This window comes from Pseudophryne corroboree, chromosome 3, assembly GCF_028390025.1.
Source record: "Pseudophryne corroboree isolate aPseCor3 chromosome 3, aPseCor3.hap2, whole genome shotgun sequence".
Taxonomy (NCBI): Eukaryota; Metazoa; Chordata; class Amphibia; order Anura; family Myobatrachidae; genus Pseudophryne; species Pseudophryne corroboree.
In genome coordinates this window covers 9,310,533-9,338,241 of record NC_086446.1, presented here as the reverse complement: position 1 = coordinate 9,338,241, position 27,709 = coordinate 9,310,533, and the positions used below count along the sequence as shown (strand labels likewise).

The window sequence follows — 27,709 nt, the reverse complement described above, 5'->3', positions numbered from 1 at the left end:
TTGTTCTTTTCCCTCTACCCTTACCTATGGCAAGGAAGGAGGAGCCCCGACCTCTTCTGGACTTATGCGACCGAAAGGACTGCATCTGATACTGTGGAGTTTTCTTTTGCTGTTGGGGAACAAAAGGTAAAAAGGTAGATTTACCCGCTGTAGCTGTGGAAACCAGGTCTGCAAGAACGTCCCCAAACAACACGTCACCCTTGTAAGGTAAAACCTCCATATGCTTTTTTGAGTCCGCATCACCCGTCCATTGGCGGGTCCATATGGATTGTCTCGCAGAAATAGCCATGGCATTGGCTCTGGAACCCAGAAATCCAATGTCTCTTTGAGCATCTCTCATATATAAGACTGCGTCCTTAATATGGGCTAAAGTTAACAAAATGGTATCCCTATCTAGGGTATCAAGGTCAGCTGACAGGGTATCTGTCCAAGCTGCAACTGCACTACATACCCATGCCGACGCAATTGCCGGTCTGAGCAAAGTGGCAGTATGTGTATAGATAAACTTTAATGTAGTCTCCTGCCTGCGGTCCGCAGGATCCTTGAGGGCCGCCGTGTTCGGAGACGGCAGCGCCACCTTCTTGGACAGGTGTGTTAAAGCCCTGTCCACCCTGGGAGAGGATTCCCAACGTACCCTGTCCTGTGTAGGGAAAGGGTACGCCATAAGAACTCTTTCGGGAATCTGCAGTTTCTTATCTGGAGTTTCCCAAGCCTTTTCAAATAACTCGTTAAGGTCATGAGATGGGGGAAAGGTTACTACCTGCTTCTTTCCCTTAAAAACATGTGTACCCTCGTGTCGGGAACCGAGGGTTCATCAGTGATATGCGAAACATCCTTTATTGCAATAATCATACACTGAATACTTTCTGTCATCCTAGGGTGCAATCTTGCTTCCTCATAGTCGATACTGGAGTCAGAGTCCGTGTCGGTATCTGTGTCTACTATTTGTGACAAAGGATGTTTCTGAGACCCCGAAGGGCCCTGTGAGTCGGTCCAATCAGTGGATTGACCCCCTGTTGTCTCCCTGGACTCTGCTTTGTCCAGTCTCTTATGTAAGGATGCTACACTTGCATTTAACATATGCCACATATCCATCCATTCCTGAGTCGACACCACCGATGGGGACTCACCACTCATCTGCTCCACCTCCTCCTTGGACGAGCCTTCCGCTTCAAACATGCCGACACGCACGTACCGACACCCCCCACACACACACCGGGATATAACTATAAGGGGACAATTCCTCAAACAGGCCCTTTGGAGAGACAGGGAGAGACAGAGAGAGAGAGAGTATGCCAGCACACACCCAGCGCCAAACTGACACTTGAATAAGCCCAGACAGCGCTTTTATATTATAACAATAACTTTCCCACTCACTGCGCCAATATTGTGCCCCCCCTCCTCTTTTTCAGCCCCCTGATCCGTGTTCAGCAGGGGAGAGTCCGGGGAGCCAGCGTCTCTGCAGTTTCGGTGGAGAAAATGGCGCTGGTTAGTGCTGAGGGATCAAACTCCGCCCCCTCCAGCAGCGGGCTTCGGTCCCGCTCTAATTCTCAAAAAATGGCGGGGGTTAATCTATTTACTGCTTCTGCAGCCTAATGAACTCTATTATGCCAGCCTTGAGGTTTATTGCTGCCCAGGGCGCCCCCCCTGCGCACTGCACCCATCTGTGCCTGTGTGTGTTGTGTGGGAGCAATGGAGTGCAGCGTTACCACTGCGCTTACCTCAGTGAAGATCTGAAGTCTTCTGCCGCCTTGAAGTGTTCTTTTCTTGTCATACTCACCCGGCTTCTATCTTCCGGCTCTGCAAGGAGGACGGCGGCGCGGCTCCGGGACGAACTGCAGGGTGAGACCTGTGTTCCGACTCCCTCTGGAGATAATGGTGTCCAGTAGCCTAAGAAGCAGAGCCTATCAGTTAAGTAGGTCTGCTTCTCACTCCTCAGTCCCACGATGCAGGGAGCCTGTTGCCAGCAGTGCTCCCTGAAAATAAAAAACCTAACAAAATTCTTTAAACTGAGAAACTCAGGAGAGCTCCCCTGTAATGCACCCAGTCTCCTCTGGGCACAGGATCTAACTGAGGTCTGGAGGAGGGGCATAGAGGGAGGAGCCAGTGCACACCCATACTAAAAGTTCTTTATAATGCCCATGTCTCCTGCGGAGCCCGTCTATACCCCATGGTCCTTACGGAGACCCCAGCATCCTCTAGGACGTAAGAGAAATTAAGACCCCCTGACGCCTGATATGTGCCGCCATGACTGCCAAAATCTTGGTAGAAATCCGAGGGGCCATAGACAATCCGAAGGGCAGCGCATGGAACTGATAATGCTGGTGAAGGATAGCAAACCTGAGGTATCGCTGATGGATGGCATTGATAGGTATGCATCGTGAATGTCCAGGGAAGCCATAAAATCCCCAGGTTCTAATGCCAGAACAATGGAACGGAGGGTTTTCATGCATAACTTGGGTACTCATATAAACTTGTTGAGAGCCTTGAGGTTGAGTATAGGTTGAAAAGAGCCATTTGGTTTGCAGACCAGGAACAGTGTGGAGTAAAAGCCTGTCCGTTGTTGTAGTGGGGGCACGTGTCACAAAACAGAGGTATACAGAGTTTCCCAGACGCACTTTGAACTACCTGCGGCGCAACCCAAAGCACTGTCCGCCATTCGCTGGTCCATCCAGTGTCCCGTGCTGTCAGTCACAGCATCCGTTTCAGAATAGTTAGGCTTTGGCTCTTTCCCGGCCTGCGAGGCCTCAGTCCACTCTGAAGCCTAGTCTGGAGTACTGCATGTTACTTACTGATCAGCTGACTCTGCAGAGAACTACACAGAATTACCCCTCCCTTTTAGCACCTGAGTGACATCACTATCTGATTGAGCAGTTCACCATTTTTTTGCATTGTATTGAGAGGCATGAACGGGTCAGCATTAGGAGGGATTGCTGACTCTAGACTGCCATAGGGGGAAGTCAGGGGTATCCCCAGGTAAGCTGGCTCTCAGATGCTGTAGGAGCCATTACCATGTGGCCTTACACTGGGAATTCAACCCAGACATATTTGGAATTATTTATGGGGTGGGTGTGGGGTGTGGTGGCCCCTGTGTCGGTATCGCTGGGCTGCTTCAGGTCGGCACACCCTAACACTTTATTAACACTTATGAGTTTCCCTATCACTTTGTATATATTTTTGTATTATTTTAATCACACCACTCACATAGCACTTCTGTGCTTCTTATTAACCCTATTAACTCTCACCTGTGTGCTGACCTGGGGTAGCCGACCTGTGCCGACATTATGGGGTCCTGCACCCCGGACCCATACCTAATATTAGGGACCCCCAGTGACGGAGAGGCCTTGTCGATCGGCCTGGGGGCTTAACCCTATATCTGCAGATATACGCAACCAAGATCTCCGTATTATCTGACTATTATGTAATAATATTATTCACTCAGTGTGCATTAGGGAACCATTGTTTTTTCCTACACAGAATTACCCCTCCCTTTTAGCACCTGAGTGACATCACTATCTGATTGAGCAGTTCACCATTTTTTTGCATTGTATTGAGAGGCATGAACGGGTCAGCATTAGGAGGGATTGCTGACTCTAGACTGCCATAGGGGGAAGTCAGGGGTATCCCCAGGTAAGCTGGCTCTCAGATGCTGTAGGAGCCATTACCATGTGGCCTCACACTGGGAATTCAACCCAGACATATTTGGAATTATTTATGGGGTGGGTGTGGGGTGTGGTGGCCCCTGTGTCGGTATCGCTGGGCTGCTTCAGGTCGGCACACCCTAACACTTTATTAACACTTATGAGTTTCCCTATCACTTTGTATATATTTTTGTATTATTTTAATCACACCACTCACATAGCACTTCTGTGCTTCTTATTAACCCTATTAACTCTCACCTGTGTGCTGACCTGGGGTAGCCGACCTGTGCCGACATTATGGGGTCCTGCACCCCGGACCCATACCTAATATTAGGGACCCCCAGTGACGGAGAGGCCTTGTCGATCGGCCTGGGGGCTTAACCCTATATCTGCAGATATACGCAACCAAGATCTCCGTATTATCTGACTATTATGTAATAATATTATTCACTCAGTGTGCATTAGGGAACCATTGTTTTTTCCTTCACAGAATTACCCCTCCCTTTTAGCACCTGAGTGACATCACTATCTGATTGAGCAGTTCACCATTTTTTTGCATTGTATTGAGAGGCATGAACGGGTCAGCATTAGGAGGGATTGCTGACTCTAGACTGCCATAGGGGGAAGTCAGGGGTATCCCCAGGTAAGCTGGCTCTCAGATGCTGTAGGAGCCATTACCATGTGGCCTTACACTGGGAATTCAACCCAGACATATTTGGAATTATTTATGGGGTGGGTGTGGGGTGTGGTGGCCCCTGTGTCGGTATCGCTGGGCTGCTTCAGGTCGGCACACCCTAACACTTTATTAACACTTATGAGTTTCCCTATCATTTTGTATATATTTTTGTATTATTTTAATCACACCACTCACATAGCACTTCTGTGCTTCTTATTAACCCTATTAACTCTCACCTGTGTGCTGACCTGGGGTAGCCGACCTGTGCCGACATTATGGGGTCCTGCACCCCGGACCCATACCTAATATTAGGGACCCCCAGTGACGGAGAGGCCTTGTCGATCGGCCTGGGGGCTTAACCCTATATCTGCAGATATACGCAACCAAGATCTCCGTATTATCTGACTATTATGTAATAATATTATTCACTCAGTGTGCATTAGGGAACCATTGTTTTTTCCTACACAGAATTACCCCTCCCTTTTAGCACCTGAGTGACATCACTATCTGATTGAGCAGTTCACCATTTTTTTGCATCTGCAGAGAACTCTCCAACCAGGTAGTGTTTCCCTGACATGTGATCCCTTCAGCCTAACACCAGAGAGTAAGGGGTATATATTCCAGCTCCAAGCACTGAGAAGCTGTTAGTACTTTGTTGTCCTCAAGCCTGTAGAGAGCTCCTGCAATATCCTGCTTAAAGAGACAGTGCATTACCAACTTCAGCACTTCCTGACTCCTATCTCCAGGCTATCTGCAAACCTGCATCACTGGTCATCTCATCTCCAGGATATCTGCAAACCTGCACCGCTGGTCATCTCATCTCCAGGATATCTGCAAGCCTGCACCGCTGGTTATCTCATCTCCAGGTTATCTGCAAGCCTGCATTGCTGGTTATCTCATCTTCTGCTATCTGCAAGCCTACATTGCTGGTTATCTCATCTCCAGGATATCTGCAAACCTGCACCGCTGGTCATCTCATCTCCAGGATATCTGCAAGCCTGCATCAATGGTTATCTCATCTCCAGTATATCTGCAAGCCTGCATCACTGAGTATCCTATCCAGCTATCCTGAACTGCTGCTTCAATCCCAGCTTCCAGCTAACCTTTACTGCTGGTTCAATCCCAGCTTCCAGCTAACCTTTACTGCTGGTTCAATCCCAGCTTCCAGCTATCCTGTATTGCTGATTCACTCTCAGCTTCCAGCTATCCTGTACTGCTGGTTCAATCCCAGCTTCCAGCTATCCTTTACTGCTGGTTCAATCCCAGCTTCCAGCTATCCTGAACTGCTGGTTCACCCTCAGCTTCCAGCTTTCCTGTACTGCTGATTCAATCCCAGCTTCCAGTTATCAATCTCCACCACAAGTGTCACTCAGCTATCATTGTGACACGCCTGAAGGGTCTGGAAGCAATGCAGCGACAGATGGTAAAAGGCTTACAGGACCTCGCTGCACGGCAAGACGAGTTTCAAGCATCTTTGGCTATACCCTCGTCTCAATCTACTGCCCGTGAAGTCCACCAATGTCCTTCTGCATCTTCCAAGGTTATCCGCCTCCCTACGCCTGAGAAATTCGATGGAAATCTCAAGCTCTGTAGGGGATTTCTAAATCTCTGTGATGTGTATTTCACACTTCTTCCTGAAAATTTTACCTCCTCCAAGTCTAAGGTGGCATTCATCGTTTCTCTACTGTCCGGAAAAGCCCTTGAGTGGGAATCTCCTCTGTGGGAGAGATCAGATCCCATTCTCAAAGTTTCTACAGTCTTTTTGCGGAATCTTTGACAAGCCTGGACGCTCAATGTCCACTTCCATTGATATCATGAGAATCCGCCAAGGCTCTAGGAAAGTCGAACAGTACATAATTGACTTTCAAACTCTGGCATCTGAACTCCAATGAAACGGGGAAGCCTTGACCGTGGCTTCCTGGCGTTGCCTCTCTGAAAAACGCAAAGATGAGCTATCTTCTCGAGATATGCCTTCTACTCTCAAAGATCTTATGTCTTTATGTAATAAAATCAATCTTAGCCTAAGAGAAAGGACTAATGAAAAATCTCTTCTCGACCGAGTTAAGCAGCGGCCACCTCCTCGCCTTCCTTCTCCTTCTTCAGATGTTGAGCCTATGCAGATAAACTGTGGAGGAAGTGACCACCAACTGACAACCTGTTCCAAGCGTCTGGGAAATGGGCATTCCTAGTCTCTGGAGGAGGGTAGAAGCTAAGAAGCGTAAAAAAACTCTCCAAGCAAGAAGGATTCCATCATCTCTGTTTCTATGCAGCTTCCCACCGGTTCTGAATAATTTCCTGCTGTACTAGATTTTGGCGCAGCAGAAAATTTAATTTCGGTTGTCCTGGTGTGCAAACATCAGATACCTACTAGGAAGCTTTCTCAAGCCATCACTCTCACGGCAGTAGACCGTAGTACTATACCTCATGGGACTATTCTCCAAGAGACTTGCAATCTAAACCTTCAGGTGGGGGTGTTACATTCTGAGGCCCTCTCATTCTTAGTTATCTCCAGAGCAATTCACCCTCTCATTCTCGGACTTCCTTGGCTCCAGCAGCATAATCCTCAATTGGACTGGACTTCCATGCAGATTATTTCCTGGGGTTCTAAGTGTCATGACAAGTGTCTTCGCGAAGTCATTCCAGCTCATCAGGCAGAGGTTCCTATTCCTGATGATCTCTCTGAGCAATACCACACGTTTGCTGATGTCTTTAGTAAGGGAGGAGCAGACAAATTACAACCACATAGAGAATGGGACTAACCCATTAACCTTATATCTGTCAAATCTCCACCCAGAGGAAGAACTTATCCTTTGTCCATTCCTGAAATAGCTGCCATGTCTGAGTATCAAGGAGAACCTTGAGAAAGGCTTAATAGGTTCCTCATCTTCGCCTGCAGGAGCAGGTTTCTTCTTTGTCAAAAAGAAGGATAGAGGACTCCGTGTCTGTATCGATTACAGGGGGGTTAAATTACATTACAGTCAAGAACCGCTACCCTTCCTAACTGAACTTTTCTATCGGGTTAAAGGAGCCACAATTTTTCAAAATTGGATCTATGAGAGGCATATCATTTAATTCGTGTATGTGCCAGCGACGAATGGAAGACCACATTTAACACTCATGATGGGTTATTACGAGTATTTAGTAATGCCATTCGGTCTCAGTAATGCACCAGCAGTGTTCCAGCACTTCGTCAACAAAATCTTCCAGGATTTATTGTACCAGTCCATTGTGGTATATTTAGACAACATTTTAATCTTCTCCAGTAACCTACAAACTCATCGTCAGCAAGTCCAAGAAGTGCTCAGAAGACTGAGGAAGCAAACTTGAGAAGTGCTTCTTTGAAGTGCCATACATTGCATTCTTGGGTTACATTATTTACGGTTCTAATCTGCACATGAATCTAGAAAAGGTCAAGGCCATTTTCTCCTGGAATGAACCTTCAACTCTCAAGGCAACTCAACGCTTCCTAGGGTTCACCAATTATTACAGAAAATGTATTCGTGGCTTCTCAACTTTGGTGGCTCCTCTCAAAGCTCTCACTAGCAAAAATGACAACCCGACTGTTTGGTCCCCCTGAAGAAAAACAAGCTTTTTGTCTATTAAAAGAAGCATTCACATCAGCCCCTGTGCATCAGCAACCAGACATTTTTTGGCCATTCATCCTGGAAGTCGACGTTTCTTCTGAGGGCACGGGAGCAGTTCTCTCTCAGCTATTCTCCGATGAGAAAATCCACCCGTGGTAGTTTTTCAAGAAAATTCTCTTCCACCGAGAAGAATTATCTTCTTGGAGAAAAGGAATTATTGGCAATTAAACTGCTTTTAAAAAAAGTGGCAATAGAAGGAGCTCAATTCCTAGTTACCGTTTTCACGGATCATCTGAATCTTCTGTTCCTCAAGAGTCTTCAATGCTGCTCTCCTCACCAGGCACGGTGATATCAATTTTTTTCTCGCTTCAATTTCAAGCTCACCCACCATTCTGGCTCCCAGAATGGGAAGGCGAATGCTCTCTCCCGTTCCCTCTGCCCTGAAAAGGAACTGTCACCGGAGGAACCTCGTCCCATCCATAATCCGTCAGTTTTTGCTTCAACCAAAATGAACTCTACTCCTCCTCCTGGTAAGACTTTTGTTGCTCCCAAACTTCGCAAGCAACTTCTACAATGGGCACACTCCTCTCTCTTCTCAGGTCATGTAGGGACTCAAAAAAACTTTGGAATTCCTGAGAAGATCCTATTGGTGGCCCACCACACAAGACACTCAAGATTTCATGCGCCCAGCATAAGTCGTTCCGTCAACCACCTGTGGGCCATTACACCCATTATCCATTCCAGTTTGTCCATGGACTCACATATCGATGGACTTCGTCACTGATCTTCCTCCATTATAGAGAAAGAACACCGTCTGGTTCATCGTCGACCGCTTCTCTAAAATGGCACATTTTATTCCACTCTCACGTCTGCTCCTCAACTCTCCAAGTTGTTTATCTCGTCTTCATGGATTACCAAGAGAAATAGTTTCGGATCGTGGAGTCCAATTCATTGCAAAGTTCTGGAAATCTCTTTGCGCTTCTCTGCAAATCAAGTTGAAGTTCTCCACAGCTTACCATCCTCAGAGTAATGGACAGACTGAGTGAGTTAACCAAGATTTAGAGACATTCCTCCGCATGTTTCTTGCCTCCTCTCAAGATAATTGCGTCTACTTACTCCCCATGGCCAAATTCTCTCACAATAATACTTATCGTTCCTCTTTGGGGTCAACACCTTTCTTCACCGTTTTTGGGCAACATCCACGGGTCCCAGAATTCTAGTCCATACCACCTCTGGATGTTCCAGCGGCTCAAGCTGCGCTTAAAGACTTTTTCTCAATTTGGAAATCAGTCCATTCTGCATTAAAAAAGTCTTCCAAGCGATACAAACTATTTGCGGATCGGAAGAGAAAAGCTGTTCCTCATCTTCAAACTGGTGGCAGAGTGTGGCTCTCCACACAAAACCTTCGTCTTCGAGTACCATCTATGAAGTTTGTACCCCGGTACATTGGTCCATTCACCATTTAGAAGGTAATCAACCCTGTCGCCTTTCAACTCAAACTTTCTCCTCATCTCCGCATTCCGAACTCCTTCCATGTCTCGCTACTCAAGCCTCTGATTCTGAATCGGTTTCAGTCTCAACCTCCCTCTGGTGCTAAGGTGCACACTCAACATGGTTTTGAGTTTGAAATTTAAAAGATCCTGGACTCCCGAATCCGCTAGACGTCTTCAATACCTCATTGACTGGAGAGGATATCTCATCTCCAGGTTATCTGCAAACTTGCACCACTAGTTATCTCATCTCCAGGATATCTGCAAACCTGCACCGCTGGTTATTCTATCTCCAGTATACCTGCAAACCTGCACTGCTGGTCAATACCATCTCCAGTATATCTGCAAGCCTGCATCACTGAGTATCCTATCCAGCTATTCTGAACTGCTGGTTCAATCCCAGCTTCCAGCTATTCTGTACTGCTGGTTCAATCCCAGCTTCCAGCTATCCTGTACTGCTTGTTCAATCCCGGCTTCCAGCTATTCTGTACTGCTGGTTCAATCCCGGCTTCCAGCTATTCTGTACTGCTGGTTCAATCCCGGCTTCCAGCTATTCTGTACTGCTGGTTCAATCCCGGCTTCCAGCTATTCTGTACTGCTGGTTCAATCCCGGCTTCCAGCTATCCTGTACTGCTGGTTCAATCCCGGCTTCCAGCTATCTAGCGAGAGTCACGGGTTGGACAACGCTGAAGTAGACAAACTATCTATTAGCTGTGCCATTACCTGAGATAAGGAAGACACCTAAGGTTGTTCTTGAACAGGTGCTGAGGCAGGCTGTTGTTTCAGTGGTACTTTAAACACAGATCATCCTACACAAAATCCTGAGGAGATAACCAGGCAAAACAGGATTTGCACGTGATCAAGATAGGAGCCCAAACTCCTTCCCCTTGTCTGTAGCCAACATGGTGCACAGTAAAGCCAGGCAATGTAATGTGGCACCTTTCACAGCTATAAGTAAGTGTGAGGTACTTATACTCCTAGACACCTGGTTAATGAGTTAGGGAGAAAGCAAGGGGATAGATAAAGCGGACAGTTGAGAAAAACAGCCCGTGCTGCACCCCTTCAGTGGACCACACTCCCCTGCTCCATTAGACTCTCCCGACCTTGCAAGGCTTCAAACGAGCACTGAAAACCCACCTATTCATCAAAGCATAACCCTTTAATGCATAACCTAGTCCTTAGGCGGGTTCACTACGGCTGGCCGGCGGTCGGGCTCCCGGCGACCAGCATACCGGCGCCAGGAGCCCGACCGCCGGCTTACCGACAGTGTGGCAAGCGCAAATGAGCCCCTTGCGGGCTCGCTGCGCTCGCCACGCTACGGGCACGGTGGCGCGCTACGTGCGCCACACTATTTTATTCTCCCTCTATGGGGGGTCGTGGATCCCCACGAGGGAAAATAAGTGTCGGTATGCCGGCGGTCGGGCTCCCGGCGCCGGTATACTGAGCGCCGGGAGCCCGACCGCCAGCATACAGAAGACCACCCCCTTAGGCTGCTCCTCCATTCCCCTGCCCCACGCCTTGAACATCTCTGCTTTACTTACATACTGCCATCTGGCTTCCTTCCGCTTGCTTGCGCCTCATGTCATCTGTCTGTCGCCCCTCCACACTAGATTGTTAGCACCTTCAGAGCAGGGCCCTCTTCCCTCTTGTTGTCCAAGCCCTCTTCTCGACACATTTCACTCGCAGCTCTCCCCTACTCAGTGACCATCTTTACCCGCTTTCTCTCCTACTGGTAAAGGCTCATCTCCATCTATGGCCACCAGCCCCTAGTAGTACGATGATCACTTCCTCACTACTTATATCTAGGCTGTATTATGTCTTGAGAATTGTGGTGCTCTTTGTTACCCGTACTCTATTTCTGTTACTTATTTACTGTAATGCTAAGTTTTGTCTCCCTGTACTGTCCTTTGTACGGCGCTGTAAAACACTTGTGGCGCCCTATAAATAAAATATAAGAATAATATCACAGCAGCAGATATATTCACACAATGCATAAAAAATTTGGGTTACTGAATCAACTACGCAAGCCTCAAAGGCTGGTAGGATCACATGCCGTATAAACCTGGCCCAGAGGAGAGGTATACAAGGAGACAGGATCCTCCCGAGACCTGCTGCAGTAGACAGCCTGTAAAAATGGCTACTGAGCATCTCGCTGGGGGGGAGGAGGGTTTAAATGTGCGGCTCAAATGCGGGAAACCTCCGTTAGCTGGAGGAGGAGCTATTTCCTCCCCTTCCTGACGTTGACCCCAGGGCAGCAGACCTCAAACAAATCCTTAATGCCAATTTAATCCTCGGTGGCCTAGTGGGTGAGCGGATGTAGGGTGCCACCTCAGCGCCTCCGGTGTTCTCCAGCACTGGGGGACAAGGCTCCTATACATGCGATTCCCCCGAGAATGAGAAAACACTTTACCTGCTCCCGAGTCTTCGGCTGCAGCCCGGGCGTCTTGCATACTTGCCTACCTGACCCTCTCCATGAGGGAGAAAATGCTCTGTTCCTGGACTTTCCTGGTAATGTATGATTGCCATCACCTGTGGTGAAACACCTTTCTTATCAATTAACTAGCTCACCACAGGTGATGGTAATCATACATTACCAGGAAAGTCCAGGAACAGAGCATTTTCTCCCTCATGGAGAGGGTCAGGTAGGCAAGTATGGCGTCTTATAGTGGTGCCGCGCTGATGCCAGCTGAAATCCCTGGCCCAGTTACCAGCACTGCAGCGCCGGCACGGAGCTGTTGGATTAGCAGCACCGGTGTCCTAAAGGACTGCTCAGTGCTGCTGGCTCTAAAACATACTACTAAAATAAAAAAAGAAACTTAAAAGCAAAGCAGTCGCCCCTGTCTAAAGGTGCACTGGCTCCTGCCGCCACCAAAGAAATATTGACTAGGCCTTTGGCTGGGGGTAGGGTATAGGGGAGAGGTACCAGTGCATCCTGGGAGCTGAAAGCCTTAACTGTTTGGTACCAGGTCCTCTACCACCTACAAACCCATCATATCCCTCTGGATCCCTGAAGATAAAATTATATGCTCTGTACTTTATGTGTACAGTGTAAAGGACAATATGCACTGTACAGGATCACAGGAAATTACATTTCGCACAATGTAGGTGTACGGGACATTAGGCGCTGTGTGGGGGTATACGGGACATTAGGCGGGGTATATACAGTAGGACAGTAGGCGCTGTGTAGGGGTATACGGGACAGTAGGCGTTGTGTAGGGGTATACGGGACATTAGGTGCTGTGTAGGGGTATATAGGACAGTAGGCGCTGTGTAGGGGTATACGGAACATTAGGTGCTGTGTAGGGGTATATAGGACGTTAGGCGCTGTGTAGGGGTATATAGGACAGTAGGCGCTGTGTAGGGGTATACGGGACATTAGGCGCTGTGTAGGGGTATATAGGACAGTAGGCGCTGTGTAGGGATATATAGGACAGTAGGCGGTGTAGGGGTATACGGGACATTAGGCGCTGTGTAGGGGTATATAGGACAGTAGGCGCTGTGTAGGGATATATAGGACAGTAGGCGCTGTGTAGGGGTATTCGGGACATTAGGCGCTGTGTAGGGGTATATAGGACAGTAGGCGCTGTGTAGGGATATATAGGACAGTAGGCGCTGTGTAGGGGTATACGGGACATTAGGCGCTGTGTAGGGGTACATAGGACAGTAGGCGCTGTGTAGGGATATATAGGACAGTAGGCGCTGTGTAGGGGTATTCGGGACATTAGGCGCTGTGTAGGGGTATATAGGACAGTAGGCGCTGTGTAGGGATATATAGGACAGTAGGCGCTGTGTAGGGGTATACGGGACATTAGGCGCTGTGTAGGGGTACATAGGACAGTAGGCGCTGTGTAGGGGTATACGGGACAGTAGGCGGACAGTAGGCGCTGTGTAGGGGTATACGGGACATTAGGCGCTGTGTAGGGGTATATAGGACAGTAGGCGCTGTGTAGGGGTATACGGGACAGTAGGCGCTGTGTAGGGGTATACGGGACATTAGGCGCTGTGTAGGGGTATATAGGACATTAGGTGCTGTGTAGGGGTATATAGAACAGTAGGTGCTGTGTAGGGGTATACGGGACATTAGGCGCTGTGTAGGGGTATATAGGACAGTAGGTGCTGTGTAGGGGTATACGGGATAGTAGGCGCTGTGTAGGGGTATTCGGGACATTAGGCGCTGTGTAGGGGTATATAGGACAGTAGGCGCTGTGCAGGGGTATACGGGACAGTAGGCGCTGTGTAGGGGTATATAGAACAGTAGGTGCTGTGTAGGGGTATACGGGACATTAGGCGCTGTGTAGGGGTATATAGAACAGTAGGTGCTGTGTAGGGGTATACGGGACATTAGGCGCTGTGTAGGGGTATATAGGACAGTAGGCGCTGTGTAGGGGTATACGGGATAGTAGGCGCTGTGTAGGGGTATTCGGGACATTAGGCGCTGTGTAGGGGTATATGGGACAGTAGGCGCTGTGCAGGGGTATACGGGACAGTAGGCGCTGTGTAGGGGTATATAGGACGTTAGGCGCTGTGTAGGGGTATATAGGACAGTAGGCGCTGTGTAGGGATATATAGGACATTAGGTGCTGCGTAGGGGTATACAGGACATTTATACAGTGTGTAAGATCACAGTATATATGGGGTATACGGGGTATATGCAGCCTGGGAAACATACAATTACCTCCTCTGCTCACTCACACTCCTCTCATACCCAAAATAGGGCTCAGACAAGAAAATTACAATAACTTCCGGTTTGTGGAACGCAGAGACCGGAAGTTAACTGGAACGCACGGGTGGAGGTTCACGGGTAATGTAGTCCCCGCGTGCAGCCCAGGAATCTGAGCTGGAGCCTCCGGCCGGCCATAATCCTGTGGACAGTCTGCGATAGAGCTGATATCAGCGGTCAGGGAAGGGTTGTGTCTAAAGCCCAATAGGATTTAGCATCTACCGTCAGGGAAATTCTCCGGGCCGGAAATGACGTCACCCGGGAGGCGGAGACATTGCTGTGACGTCACCAGGTAATGACTGATTATTACATGTCTGCGTGTCTGTTATAGTACATGTATATATTATATGTTACCCCTCCCTATACTGTATACTACAACCTCTGTATACACCTTCCTGTAACCCTGCCTCTATATACACCTTCCCTGTACCCCTGCCTCTATATACACCTTCCCTGTACCCCTACCTCTATATACACCTTCCTGTACCCCTACCTCTATATACACCTTCCTGTACCCCTACCTCTATATACACCTTCCTGTACCCCTACCTCTATATATACCCTCCTCTACCTCTATATACTCCTTCCTGTACCCCTACCTCTATATACACCTTCCTGTACCCCTACCTCTATATACACCTTCCTGTACCCCTACCTCTATATACACCCTCCTCTACCTCTATATACTCCTTCCTGTACCCCTACCTCTATATACACCCTCCTCTACCTCTATATACACCTTCCTGTACCCCTACCTCTATATACACCTTCCTGTACCCATACCTCTATATACACCTTCCTGTACCCCTACCTCTATATACACCCTCCTCTACCTCTATATACACCTTCCTGTACCCCTACCTCTATATACACCCTCCTCTACCTCTATATACTCCTTCCTGTACCCCTACCTCTATATACACCCTCCTCTACCTCTATATACACCTTCCTGTACCCCTACCTCTATATACACCTTCCTGTACCCCTACCTCTATATACACCTTCCTGTACCCCTACCTCTATATACACCTTCCTGTACCCCTACCTCTATATACATTCCCTGTACCTCTACCTCTATATACACCTTCCTGTACCTCTACCTCTATATACACCTTCCTGTACCCCTACCTCTATATACACCCCCTGTACTACTACCTCTATATACACCTTCCTGTACCTCTATATACACCTTCCTGTACCATCTATATACACCTTCCTGTACCCCTACCTCTATATACACCTTCCTCTACCTCTATATACACCTTCCTGTACCCCTACCTCTGTATACACCCCCTGTACCCCTACCTCTATATACACCTTCCTTTACCTCTATATACACCTTCCTGTACCCCTACCTCTATATACACCTTCCCAGAGGCGGAACTACCGCCAGTGCAACCAGTGCGTTGCACTGGGGCCCGCCACTGTCCAGGGGCCCACAGCATGTAATGAGTCAAACTGACTCATTACATGCCGCTGTGTGCTGCGGGCAACCGCTGCCTGCAGCACACAACCGCCCGGACAGAGAGGAGAGGAGCGTAGCGGTACGGGGGAGGTGGAGGAGGGAGCCTCAGCAGCGCTTTGCTACTGGTTGAGGCGCTGCTGCTGCCCCTCTGCTTCACTATACGCTGTCTTCCGAGAACAGCCTTTAGGGAAGCAGAGGGACAGCAGCAGAAGCGCCTCCACCAATAACACAGCGCTGCGGCTCCCTCCTCCACCTCCCTCCTCCTCTCCTGTCCGGGAATCGTGATCAGAAGCTGCATCGATGAGCCTGAGCCAGCGGAGAGAGTCTCTCTCTCTCTTTCTTTCTTTCTTTCCATGTGCAAAAAGGGGGAATCTGCCTGCTATAATGTGTAAAAAGGGGACGCTGTCTGCTATAATGTGTAAAAAGAGGAAAAAGAGGAATCTGTCCACCGTAAGGTGTAAAAGGGTCTCTACCTGGTGTAGTGTCGCTACTGTGCGGCGTAATTTGAATAATGGAGACTACTGTGCACCGTTTTATGAATTGGTATTATTATGTGGCCACACCCCTTCCCCACGAAGCCACGCCACTATGTATTTTTGCGTGCGCCTACGGCGCGCACTGCCCCTGTTTTGCATGGAGTGGGGGGGGGGGGGGGGGGGGCCTCCGATGCTGTTTCTTGCACACAGTGCTAAAATGTCTAATTACGGGCCTGTTGCTAGGTATCCATTTCTCTGGCCCTGAGCAGGTCCCCCTCACCAGATCCTCTCCAGGGGTGAGGGGGTGGACTTGGATGGGATGAAGGGGGAAGGGGGGCAAAGCATTTTGTCGCACCTGGGCCCACCGCTCGCTAGTTCCGCCACTGCACCTTCCTGTACCTCTATATACACCTTCCTGTATTTCTATATACACCTTCCTGTACCCCTACCTCTATATACACCTTCCTCTACCTCTATATACACCTTCCTGTACCCCTACCTCTATATACACCCCCCTGTACCCCTATCTCTATATTCACCTTCCTCTACCTCTATATACACCTTCCTGTACCCCTACCTCTATAAACACCTTCCCGTACCCCTAACTCTATATACACACTCCTGTACCCCTACCTCTATATACACCTTCCTGTACCCCTACCTCTATATACACCCTCCTATACCCCTCTATACCATACTTGCCTACCTGACCCTCCCCATGAGGGAGAAAATGCTCTGTTCCTGGACTTTCCTGGTAATGTATGATTGCCATCACCTGTGGTGAGCTAGGTAATTGATAAGAAAGGTGTTTCACCACAGGTGATGGCAATCATACATTACCAGGAAAGTCCAGGAACAGAGCATTTTCTCCCTCATGGAGAGGGTCAGGTAGGCAAGTATGCTCTATATAAACCTTCCTGTACTCCTACCTCTATATACACCTTCCTGTACCCCTACCTTTTATATACACCCCCTGTACCCCTACCTCTATATACACCTTCCTGTACCCCTACCTCTGTATACACCTTCCTGTACCCCTACCTCTATATACACCTTCCTGTACCCCTACCTTTTATATACACCCCCTGTACCCCTACCTCTATATAAACCTTCCTGTACTCCTACCTCTATATACACCTTCCTGTACCCCTACCTTTTATATACACCCCCTGTACCCCTACCTCTATATACACCCTCCTGTATCCCTACCTCTATATACACCCTCCTGTACCCCTACCTCTATATACACCCTCCTGTACCCCTACCTCTATATACACCTTCCCGTACCCCTACCTCTGTATACACGCTCCTGTACCCTTACCTCTATATATACCTTCTCGTACCCCTACCTCTATATACACGCTCCTGTACCCATACCTCTATATACACCTTCCTGTACCCCTACCTCTATATACACCTTCCTGTACCCCTACCTCTATATACACCTTCCTGTACCCCTACCTTTTATATACACCCCCTGTACCCCTACCTCTATATACACCCTCCTGTATCCCTACCTCTATATACACCCTCCTGTACCCCTACCTCTATATACACCCTCCTGTACCCCTACCTCTATATACACCTTCCCGTACCCCTACCTCTGTATACACGCTCCTGTACCCTTACCTCTATATATACCTTCTCGTACCCCTACCTCTATATACACGCTCCTGTACCCATACCTCTATATACACCTTCCTGTACCCCTACCTCTATATACACCTTCCTGTACCCCCTAACTCTATATACACCCTCCTTTACCCTACCTCTATATAAACCTTCCCGTACACCTACCTCTATATACACCTTCCTGTACCCCTACCTCTATATACACCTTCCTGTACCCATACCTCTATATACACCTTCCTGTACCCCTACTTCTATATACACCTTCCCAGTCCTTTCCCTCTATATACACCTTCCTGTACCCCTACCTCTATATATACCTTCTCGTACCCCTACCTCTATATACACGCTCCTGTACCCATACCTCTATATAAACCTTCCCGTACACCTACCTCTATATACACCTTCCTGTACCCCTACCTCTATATACACCCCCTGTACCCCTACCTCTATATACACCCCCTGTACCCCTACCTCTATATAACCTACCTGTAACCCTACCTCTATATACACCGCCTGTACCCCTACCTCTATATACACCAGGGGACGTGTCTGGGTGATGACTGGAGAGGTGACTGTCGGGAATGGGACATTATACAGTAACACCGGGGGACGTGTCTGAGTGATGACTGGAGAGGTGACTGCTGGGAATGGGGCATTATACAGTAACACCAGGGGACGTGTCTGGGTGATGACTGGAGAGGTGACTGCTGGGAATGGGGTATTATACAGTAACACCAGGGGATGTGTCTGGGTGATGACTGGAGAGGTGACTGCTGGGAATGGGACATTATACAGTAACACCAGGGGACGTGTCTGGGTGATGACTGGAGAGGTGACTGCTGGGAATGGGACATAATACAGTAACACCAGGGGACGTGTCTGAGTGATGACTGGAGAGGTGACTGCTGGGAATGGGGCATTATACAGTAACACCAGGGGACGTGTCTGAGTGATGACTGGAGAGGTGACTGCTGGGAATAGGACATTATACAGTAACACCAGGGGATGTGTCTGTGTGATGACTGGAGAGGTGACTGCTGGGAATGGGACATTATACAGTAACACCAGGGGATGTGTCTGTGTGATGACTGGAGAGGTGACTGCTGGGAATGGGGCATTATACAGTAACACCAGGGGACGTGTCTGAGTGATGACTGGAGAGGTGACTGCTGGGAATAGGACATTATACAGTAACACCAGGGGATGTGTCCGGGTGATGACTGGAGAGGTGACTGCTGGGAATGGGGCATTATACAGTAACACCAGGGGATGTGTCTGGGTGATGACTGGAGAGGTGACTGCTGGGAATAGGACATTATACAGTAACACCAGGGGATGTGTCCGGGTGATGACTGGAGAGGTGACTGCTGGGAATGGGGCATTATACAGTAACACCAGGGGATGTGTCTGGGTGATGACTGGAGAGGTGACTGCTGGGAATGGGACATTATACAGTAATACCAGGGGACGTGTCTGTGTGATGACTGGAGAGGTGACTGCTGGGAATGGGGCATTATACAGTAACACCAGGGGACGTGTCTGAGTGATGACTGGAGAGGTGACTGCTGGGAATAGGACATTATACAGTAACACCAGGGGATGTGTCCGGGTGATGACTGGAGAGGTGACTGCTGGGAATGGGGCATTATACAGTAACACCAGGGGATGTGTCTGGGTGATGACTGGAGAGGTGACTGCTGGGAATGGGACATTATACAGTAATACCAGGGGACGTGTCTGTGTGATGACTGGAGAGGTGACTGCTGGGAATGGGGCATTATACAGTAACACCAGGGGACGTGTCTGGGTGATGATGTATCGCTGTGTGTGTCCAGTGTCTATAAGGTGTCAGGATGTCACTGTCTATGTCTCCATGCAGGAGGGGGAGTATATAGAGGAACACAGGGGTCTGTACAAGGACGTGATGATGGAGAATCACCGGCCCCTCACATCACTGGGTAAGAGGAGACTGTCATGTATTGTACAGGGGAGAGCAGGTATGGGGGCCCCTATATACACACATCACCTGATAATCACATATATACACTGTACTCAGTCACTGTGTGTCTCCTACAGATGGGCCCAGTAACAGAGATACCCCAGAGAGATGTCCCCGTCCTCTGTATTCCCAGGATTGTACAGAGGAGAATCACAGGATCCCACAGGAGGATCAGGTAGGTGGGATGTAGGTCTCACCAATATACCAAAGTGACTGTCACTATATGATGTAGATGTGACATTGCTGAATGCCACCTGCATGTCTCCCATTGACTGATATCACTAACCGGTCTTAGGTAAAATGTAATCGTGTCATGGAATATTTTATGTATTTTTATTGGATTATTAAAGTATATTTATTTGAAAACCAGCAGCTGCTTGTCAGCGTCTTTACTGGTTGTACGTCTATTGTTTATAGATACCCAGATCTATATTGTATAGGCAGCCCCTATAGCTGTTTTTTTTTCTATAATATATATATATTTTTTTAGAATGATACATTTTTCTCTTATGTCCGTAGAGGATACTGGGGTCCACATTAGTACCATGGGGTAAAGACGGTGTACTAGGAGCCTTGGGCACTTTAAGAAATTGATAGTGTGGGCTGGCTCCTCCCTCCATGCCTCTCCCACCACACTCAGTTTAGATAATTTGCCCGGAGGAGCTGGTCTCAAGGAAGCTCCTGAAGAGTTTTCTACATTTATTTTCTCTGTTTTTTATTTTAAGGCAGGGCTTCGTGGGACTTAGGGGTGGGGACGGCCTAACCTCTTGAAGGGTTAATGGTCCCGTTCCCCGCTGACAGGACACTGAGCTCCTGAGGGAACTATTTGCACGCCACACCACGGTGAGCGTACATTCCCGAAGCACGCCGCCACTCCTAACAGAGCCAGAAGTAAGAAGAGTGGTGAGTAGACGGCAGGCTTCCCGGTTAGCGGGTCGCTGGCGGCATGAGGGTAGGAGGCTGCAGCTCCAGGCTTCAGAGACATACATGTTCCGCTGTGAGGGGCTCGCTGAAGCCACAACTATACCCACACTGGCACTACGTTTACAGGGGTTCTAACCCACTGTAAAACACACATCCTTCTGTTTACTGTCATGTTACATCCTGGTCTCTCACAGACAACGCGGAGCCTGACCCAGCATGTGGTCAGCAGGAGAAGGCCAGCTGTGGGAGGGAGTAGGGAAATACCTGAGGTGGGGTCCCACCAATCAGGAACCTGCGTCTCCTGCCCAGGTGAGCGCGGCATGATGGGCATTTGGAAGGTTTTAAAAGAGGTTGCGCAGGTCAGCTCCGCATGTTAGTTGCAGGACTCTGGCTAAGGGGTGATTCTCTGCCAGGGTACCTTGTGGAACGCATCACCATATGTACTTACTACTGCCTGGACTAATCTGCTATCACTGCTGTGTGGACTCAGTGATAGTTCTACTGTGTGGACCGGTTTATCTGTAACTTCTGTGTGGAATTGCCGTGGACCTAAATCCTCTACTGGGACTTACTATCTGGACTGCTACCTGTATACTGTTTCTGGGCTATATTTATGTCTGTTTCCTGTGTGATATCTATTCCTGTGTGCTGTGAGAAATAAACCATCACTTTGGTTTCATCGGCTCTGTGTCTGAGTGATTAGAAGAACCCCGTATCTTCACAAAAAAAAAAACGGGAAGACCGCGCGCCATTACGGGGGCGAGGTTTCACTATGAGCGGATCCAGCGGCTCACCAGCGCCATTTTCCCTCTGCAGCTCTCACTCACCAGACTGACAGAGAAGCGCAGCTCCTCCACAAGGACTCCAGATTACCTCAGCGGTACCACCAGGAGGTCATAGCAGGTGGTGGGGGGGAATACTAGTACCCTGTTAAGGGTATTTAGTCTGCGACCCAGCTAAGCTCAGCTTTGTGTATGTGTGTCTATACTTTCACCATACAGTGGCAGGCAAGGAGTGTGTTTCATGCACTGCAGAGTGTTTTTCTTCTCCAGGGTAATCACTACAATGTAGTAGTACCCATTCTCTGACTAGTGGATCCGAACCAGCATGGTTGGGTTCTCTAAAAGGGATGATCTCAGATGTTTCTAATACATTGTCCCATACTGAGAAAGAGATGCAACCGTTAAGACAATCTATTGATGACCTGATGAATAGAGATTCAAGTCCCATGCCAGTGTCTCATACCTCTACCATTTGACAACAAAAGCGTACTCTGGCCCAAATCCTGCAGGCTGACACTGATGATGATGATGATGATGATGATGATGTTGTATCAGACCTAGAGGAGGGTGAGGTAGACTTGGGTGGGGGGGATGCAGTCCTGTCACAAGGAATACAAGCCCTGATCGAAGCTATTAGGGAGGTCCTGCACATCAAGGATGACACAGTGACAGGAGAGGATGAGGAATCTTATTTTAATATGAAAAAGAAATCCTCTGTTACTTTCCCTGCATCTCAGGAATTAAATTCCCTATTTGAAGAAACTTGGGTTAATCCTAACAAGACGTTTCAGATCCCTAAAAGGTTAATTACATCCTTCCCTTTTCCTCAGGATGATAGGAAAAAATGGGAAAACCCACCGATTGTTGATGCATCGGTATCTAGATTGTCGCGCAAGATAGTCTTGCCTGTCCCGGAGACGGCCTCCTTAAAAGACGCTGCTGACTGCAAGATTGAGACCACTCTCAAATCTATGTACACAGCTGCGGGAGTAGCCCAGAGACCTACTATAGCTTGTGCTTGGATCACAAGAGCCATTGCAAAGTGGTCAGGTAACCTACTGGAGGGTTTAAATTCCTTACCCAAGGGGGAGATTCTTTTACTCTTACACTATATAGATGACTCTGGTAGTTGTATGGTTGAGGCAATGAAAGAGATAGGCTTGCTAAATGCACGCACCATGGCCATGGCAGTGTCAGCACGCAGAGGCCTATGACTACGTCAGTGGACTGCGGATGCGGATTCCAGAAAAGGTGTGGAAAGCCTACCATTCACAGGTGAGTCCCTGTTTGGAGATGAACTGGATATGTGGATATCAAAGGCTACGGCGGGTAAGTCTACATTCTTCCTTCCACAGCTCCCCCACCTAGGAACACCTACTCGGCTCCTACTCTGCAGTCCTTTCGGACAGCAAAATTTAAAAATAAGACCAAACGTTCTTCCACAACCTTCAAAGGTTATAGAAGTAAACCCAAGAAACCAGCGACTGCAGGTTCACAGGAATAGCACTCAGGTTCTGCTTCCTCTAAGCCTTCAGCATGATGGTGGACCGCACTGCCTGGAAGACAGGCAGGTGGGAGCCTGGTTAAGAGATTTCAGTCACAACTGGGTGACATCATGCCAGGATCCCTGGGTCATCAGTGATCGCGCCGAGCAAAAAAAATTTGGGGTCCCAGGGACCCCTCACTTTAAGAAATGTGGGTCCTACGCCACTACTTCTGGGTCCCATCACATATTATGGGGGTGAGGGCAGGCAAGAAAGTGGTTAGGGCCAGGCAGTGCTGAGGGTATAGAGGGGGAAGGGTAGATAGAAATTTGGGCAATACTGGGGGAAAGGAGAGGGTTGGGGCAGGCAATACTAGGGGCAGTGATGGGGGTAGGGAGGGGTATAAGGGTGGATAGCAGTTGGGATGTTAGATGGTGCTATGGTCACTGAGGAGGTGTGTGTGTGTGTGTATATATATTGGGCACTGTGTGGGTATGAAGGGTGTATAATGAGCACTGTGTAGGTATGGAGGATGTTATGGGAACTCTGGGGTGTGTATGCTGGGCACTGTGGGGGGTGTACACAAGCGGTGCATGGTGTGGGCATGAAGGGTGTATAATGAGCACTGTGTGGGTATTGAGGGTGTTATGGCCACTATGGGGGTGTAGCATCTGGGTATGGAAGGTATTATAGGCACTGTGGGGGGGGATGCGGTCAAGATCCCGCCAGACGGAATCCTGACGGTCTAAATACCGTCGCCGGAATCCCGACCGGCACAATCCCGACATATTCTCCCTCCGTGGGTGTCCACGACACCCATAGAGGGAGAATAAATTTGTGTGCCGAGCGTAGCGAGGCACCGTGCCCACAGCGTGGCGAGCGCAGCGAGCCCGCAAGGGGCTGCGTTCTGCTCGTCACCCCTGACGGGATTGTGTGGTCGGGATTCCGGCGTCAGTATTTCGACCGCCGGGATCCCGTCCAGCGGGATTTAGTACTTTTCCCTGTGGGGTGTGTATGCTGGTCAGTGTGTGGGCATGAAGGGTGTATAATAAGCACTGTGTAGATATGGAGGGTGTTATAGCCACTGTGGGGGTGTACCATTTGTGTATGGAGGGTATTAGATGCACTGAGAGGTGTGTATGCTGTGCACGGTGTGGCTATAAACGCTATTATTGGCACTGGTGGGTGGGGGGGTGTACACATGCTGTGCACGGTGTGGGTATAAACGCTATTATTGGCACTGGTGGGTGGGGGGGTGTACATATGCTGTGCACGGTGTGGGTATAAACGCTATCATTGGCACTGGTGGGTGGGGGGGTGTACATATGCTGTGCACGGTGTGGCTATAAACGCTATTATTGGCACTGGTGGGTGGGGGGGTGTACACATGCTGTGCACGGTGTGGGTATAAACGCTATTATTGGCACTGGTGGGTGGGGGGGTGTACATATGCTGTGCACGGTGTGGGTATAAACGCTATTATTGGCACTGGTGGGTGGGGGGTGTACATATGCTGTGCACGGTGTGGGTATAAACGCTATTATTGGCACTGGTGGGTGGGGGGTGTACATATGCTGTGCACGGTGTGGGTATAAACGCTATTATTGGCACTGGTGGGTGGGGGGTGTACATATGCTGTGCACGGTGTGGGTATAAACGCTATTATTGGCACTGGTGGGTGGGGGGTGTACATATGCTGTGCACGGTGTGGGTATAAACGCTATTATTGGCACTGGTGGGTGGGGGGGTGTACATATGCTGTGCACGGTGTGGGTATAAACGCTATTATTGGCACTGGTGGGTGGGGGGGTGTACATATGCTGTGCACGGTGTGGGTATAAACGCTATTATTGGCACTGGTGGGTGGGGGGGTGTACATATGCTGTGCACGGTGTGGGTATAAACGCTATTATTGGCACTGGTGGGTGGGGGGGTGTACATATGCTGTGCACGGTGTGGGTATAAACGCTATTATTGGCACTGGTGGGTGGGGGGTGTACATATGCTGTGCACGGTGTGGGTATAAACGCTATTATTGGCACTGGTGGGTGGGGGGGTGTACACATGCTGTGCACGGTGTGGGTATAAACGCTATTATTGGCACTGGTGGGTGGGGGGGTGTACATATGCTGTGCACGGTGTGGGTATAAACGCTATTATTGGCACTGGTGGGTGGGGGGTGTACATATGCTGTGCACGGTGTGGGTATAAACGCTATTATTGGCACTGGTGGGTGGGGGGGTGTACATGCTGTGCACGGTGTGGGTATAAACGCTATTATTGGCACTGGTGGGTGGGGGGTGTACATATGCTGTGCACGGTGTGGGTATAAACGCTATTATTGGCACTGGTGGGTGGGGGGGTGTACATATGCTGTGCACGGTGTGGGTATAAACGCTATTATTGGCACTGGTGGGTGGGGGGTGTACATATGCTGTGCACGGTGTGGGTATAAACGCTATCATTGGCACTGGTGGGTGGGGGGTGTACATATGCTGTGCACGGTGTGGGTATAAACGCTATTATTGGCACTGGTGGGTGGGGGGTGTACATATGCTGTGCACGGTGTGGGTATAAACGCTATTATTGGCACTGGTGGGTGGGGGGTGTACATGCTGTGCACGGTGTGGGTATAAACGCTATTATTGGCACTGGTGGGTGGGGGGTGTACATATGCTGTGCACGGTGTGGGTATAAACGCTATTATTGGCACTGGTGGGTGGGGGGGTGTACATATGCTGTGCACGGTGTGGGTATAAACGCTATTATTGGCACTGGTGGGTGGGGGGTGTACATATCCTGTGCACGGTGTGGGTATAAACGCTATTATTGGCACTGGTGGGTGGGGGGTGTACATATGCTGTGCACGGTGTGGGTATAAACGCTATTATTGGCACTGGTGGGTGGGGGGGTGTACATGCTGTGCACGGTGTGGGTATAAACGCTATTATTGGCACTGGTGGGTGGGGGGTGTACATGCTGTGCACGGTGTGGGTATAAACGCTATTATTGGCACTGGTGGGTGGGGGGGTGTACATATGCTGTGCACGGTGTGGGTATAAACGCTATTATTGGCACTGGTGGGTGGGGGGGTGTACATATGCTGTGCACGGTGTGGGTATAAACGCTATTATTGGCACTGGTGGGTGGGGGGTGTACATATGCTGTGCACGGTGTGGGTATAAACGCTATTATTGGCACTGGTGGGTGGGGGGGTGTACATATGCTGTGCACGGTGTGGGTATAAACGCTATTATTGGCACTGGTGGGTGGGGGGGTGTACATATGCTGTGCACGGTGTGGGTATAAACGCTATTATTGGCACTGGTGGGTGGGGGGTGTACATATGCTGTGCACGGTGTGGGTATAAACGCTATTATTGGCACTGGTGGGTGGGGGGTGTACATATGCTGTGCACGGTGTGGGTATAAACGCTATTATTGGCACTGGTGGGTGGGGGTGTGTACATATGCTGTGCACGGTGTGGGTATAAACGCTATTATTGGCACTGGTGGGTGGGGGGGGTGTACATATGCTGTGCACGGTGTGGGTATAAACGCTATTATTGGCACTGGTGGGTGGGGGGTGTACATATGCTGTGCACGGTGTGGGTATAAACGCTATTATTGGCACTGGTGGGTGGGGGGGTGTACATATGCTGTGCACGGTGTGGGTATAAACGCTATTATTGGCACTGGTGGGTGGGGGTTGTACATATGCTGTGCACGGTGTGTGTATAAACGCTATTATTGGCACTGGTGGGTGGGGGGTGTACATATGCTGTGCACGGTGTGGGTATAAACGCTATTATTGGCACTGGTGGGTGGGGGGTGTACATATGCTGTGCACGGTGTGGGTATAAACGCTATTATTGGCACTGGTGGGTGGGGGGGTGTACATATGCTGTGCACGGTGTGGGTATAAACGCTATTATTGGCACTGGTGGGTGGGGGGGTGTACATATGCTGTGCACGGTGTGTGTATAAACGCTATTATTGGCACTGGTGGGTGGGGGGGTGTACATATGCTGTGCACGGTGTGGGTATAAACGCTATTATTGGCACTGGTGGGTGGGGGGGTGTACATATGCTGTGCACGGTGTGGCTATAAACGCTATTATTGGCACTGGTGGGTGGGGGGTGTACATATGCTGTGCACGGTGTGGGTATAAACGCTATTATTGGCACTGGTGGGTGGGGGGGTGTACATATGCTGTGCACGGTGTGGGTATAAACGCTATTATTGGCACTGGTGGGTGGGGGGGTGTACATATGCTGTGCACGGTGTGGGTATAAACGCTATTATTGGCACTGGTGGGTGGGGGGGTGTACATATGCTGTGCACGGTGTGGGTATAAACGCTATTATTGGCACTGGTGGGTGGGGGGGTGTACATATGCTGTGCACGGTGTGGGTATAAACGCTATTATTGGCACTGGTGGGTGGGGGGGTGTACATATGCTGTGCACGGTGTGGGTATAAACGCTATTATTGGCACTGGTGGGTGGGGGGTGTACATATGCTGTGCACGGTGTGGGTATAAACGCTATTATTGGCACTGGTGGGTGGGGGGGTGTACATATGCTGTGCACGGTGTGGGTATAAACGCTATTATTGGCACTGGTGGGTGGGGGGTGTACATATGCTGTGCACGGTGTGGGTATAAACGCTATTATTGGCACTGGTGGGTGGGGGGGTGTACATATGCTGTGCACGGTGTGGGTATAAACGCTATTATTGGCACTGGTGGGTGGGGGGGTGTACATATGCTGTGCACGGTGTGGGTATAAACGCTATTATTGGCACTGGTGGGTGGGGGGTGTACATATGCTGTGCA

General features: G+C 49.3%; 2 protein-coding genes across 2 annotated transcripts in view; one reads left to right on the top strand and one right to left on the bottom strand.

Annotated features, from left to right (window-relative positions):
- LOC135057005 (zinc finger protein OZF-like) overlaps nucleotides 1–14,257 on the bottom strand; it is a 48,287-nt gene extending 34,030 nt beyond the window's left edge. Inside the window, exon 1 of the mRNA XM_063962861.1 lies at nucleotides 14,067–14,257. The gene's annotated coding sequence lies outside the window, so the exon portion shown is untranslated. The remainder of the gene's footprint in view (nucleotides 1–14,066) is intronic.
- Nucleotides 14,258–14,299: 42 nt separating this feature from the next.
- Nucleotides 14,300–27,709, top strand: part of LOC135057023 (zinc finger protein 271-like) — a 215,022-nt gene continuing 201,612 nt past the window's right edge. Inside the window, exons 1-3 of the mRNA XM_063962886.1 lie at nucleotides 14,300–14,403; nucleotides 19,564–19,642; nucleotides 19,761–19,858. Coding sequence (XP_063818956.1) covers nucleotides 19,609–19,642; nucleotides 19,761–19,858 — 132 coding nt within the window. The 5' untranslated portion in view covers nucleotides 14,300–14,403; nucleotides 19,564–19,608. The remainder of the gene's footprint in view (nucleotides 14,404–19,563; nucleotides 19,643–19,760; nucleotides 19,859–27,709) is intronic.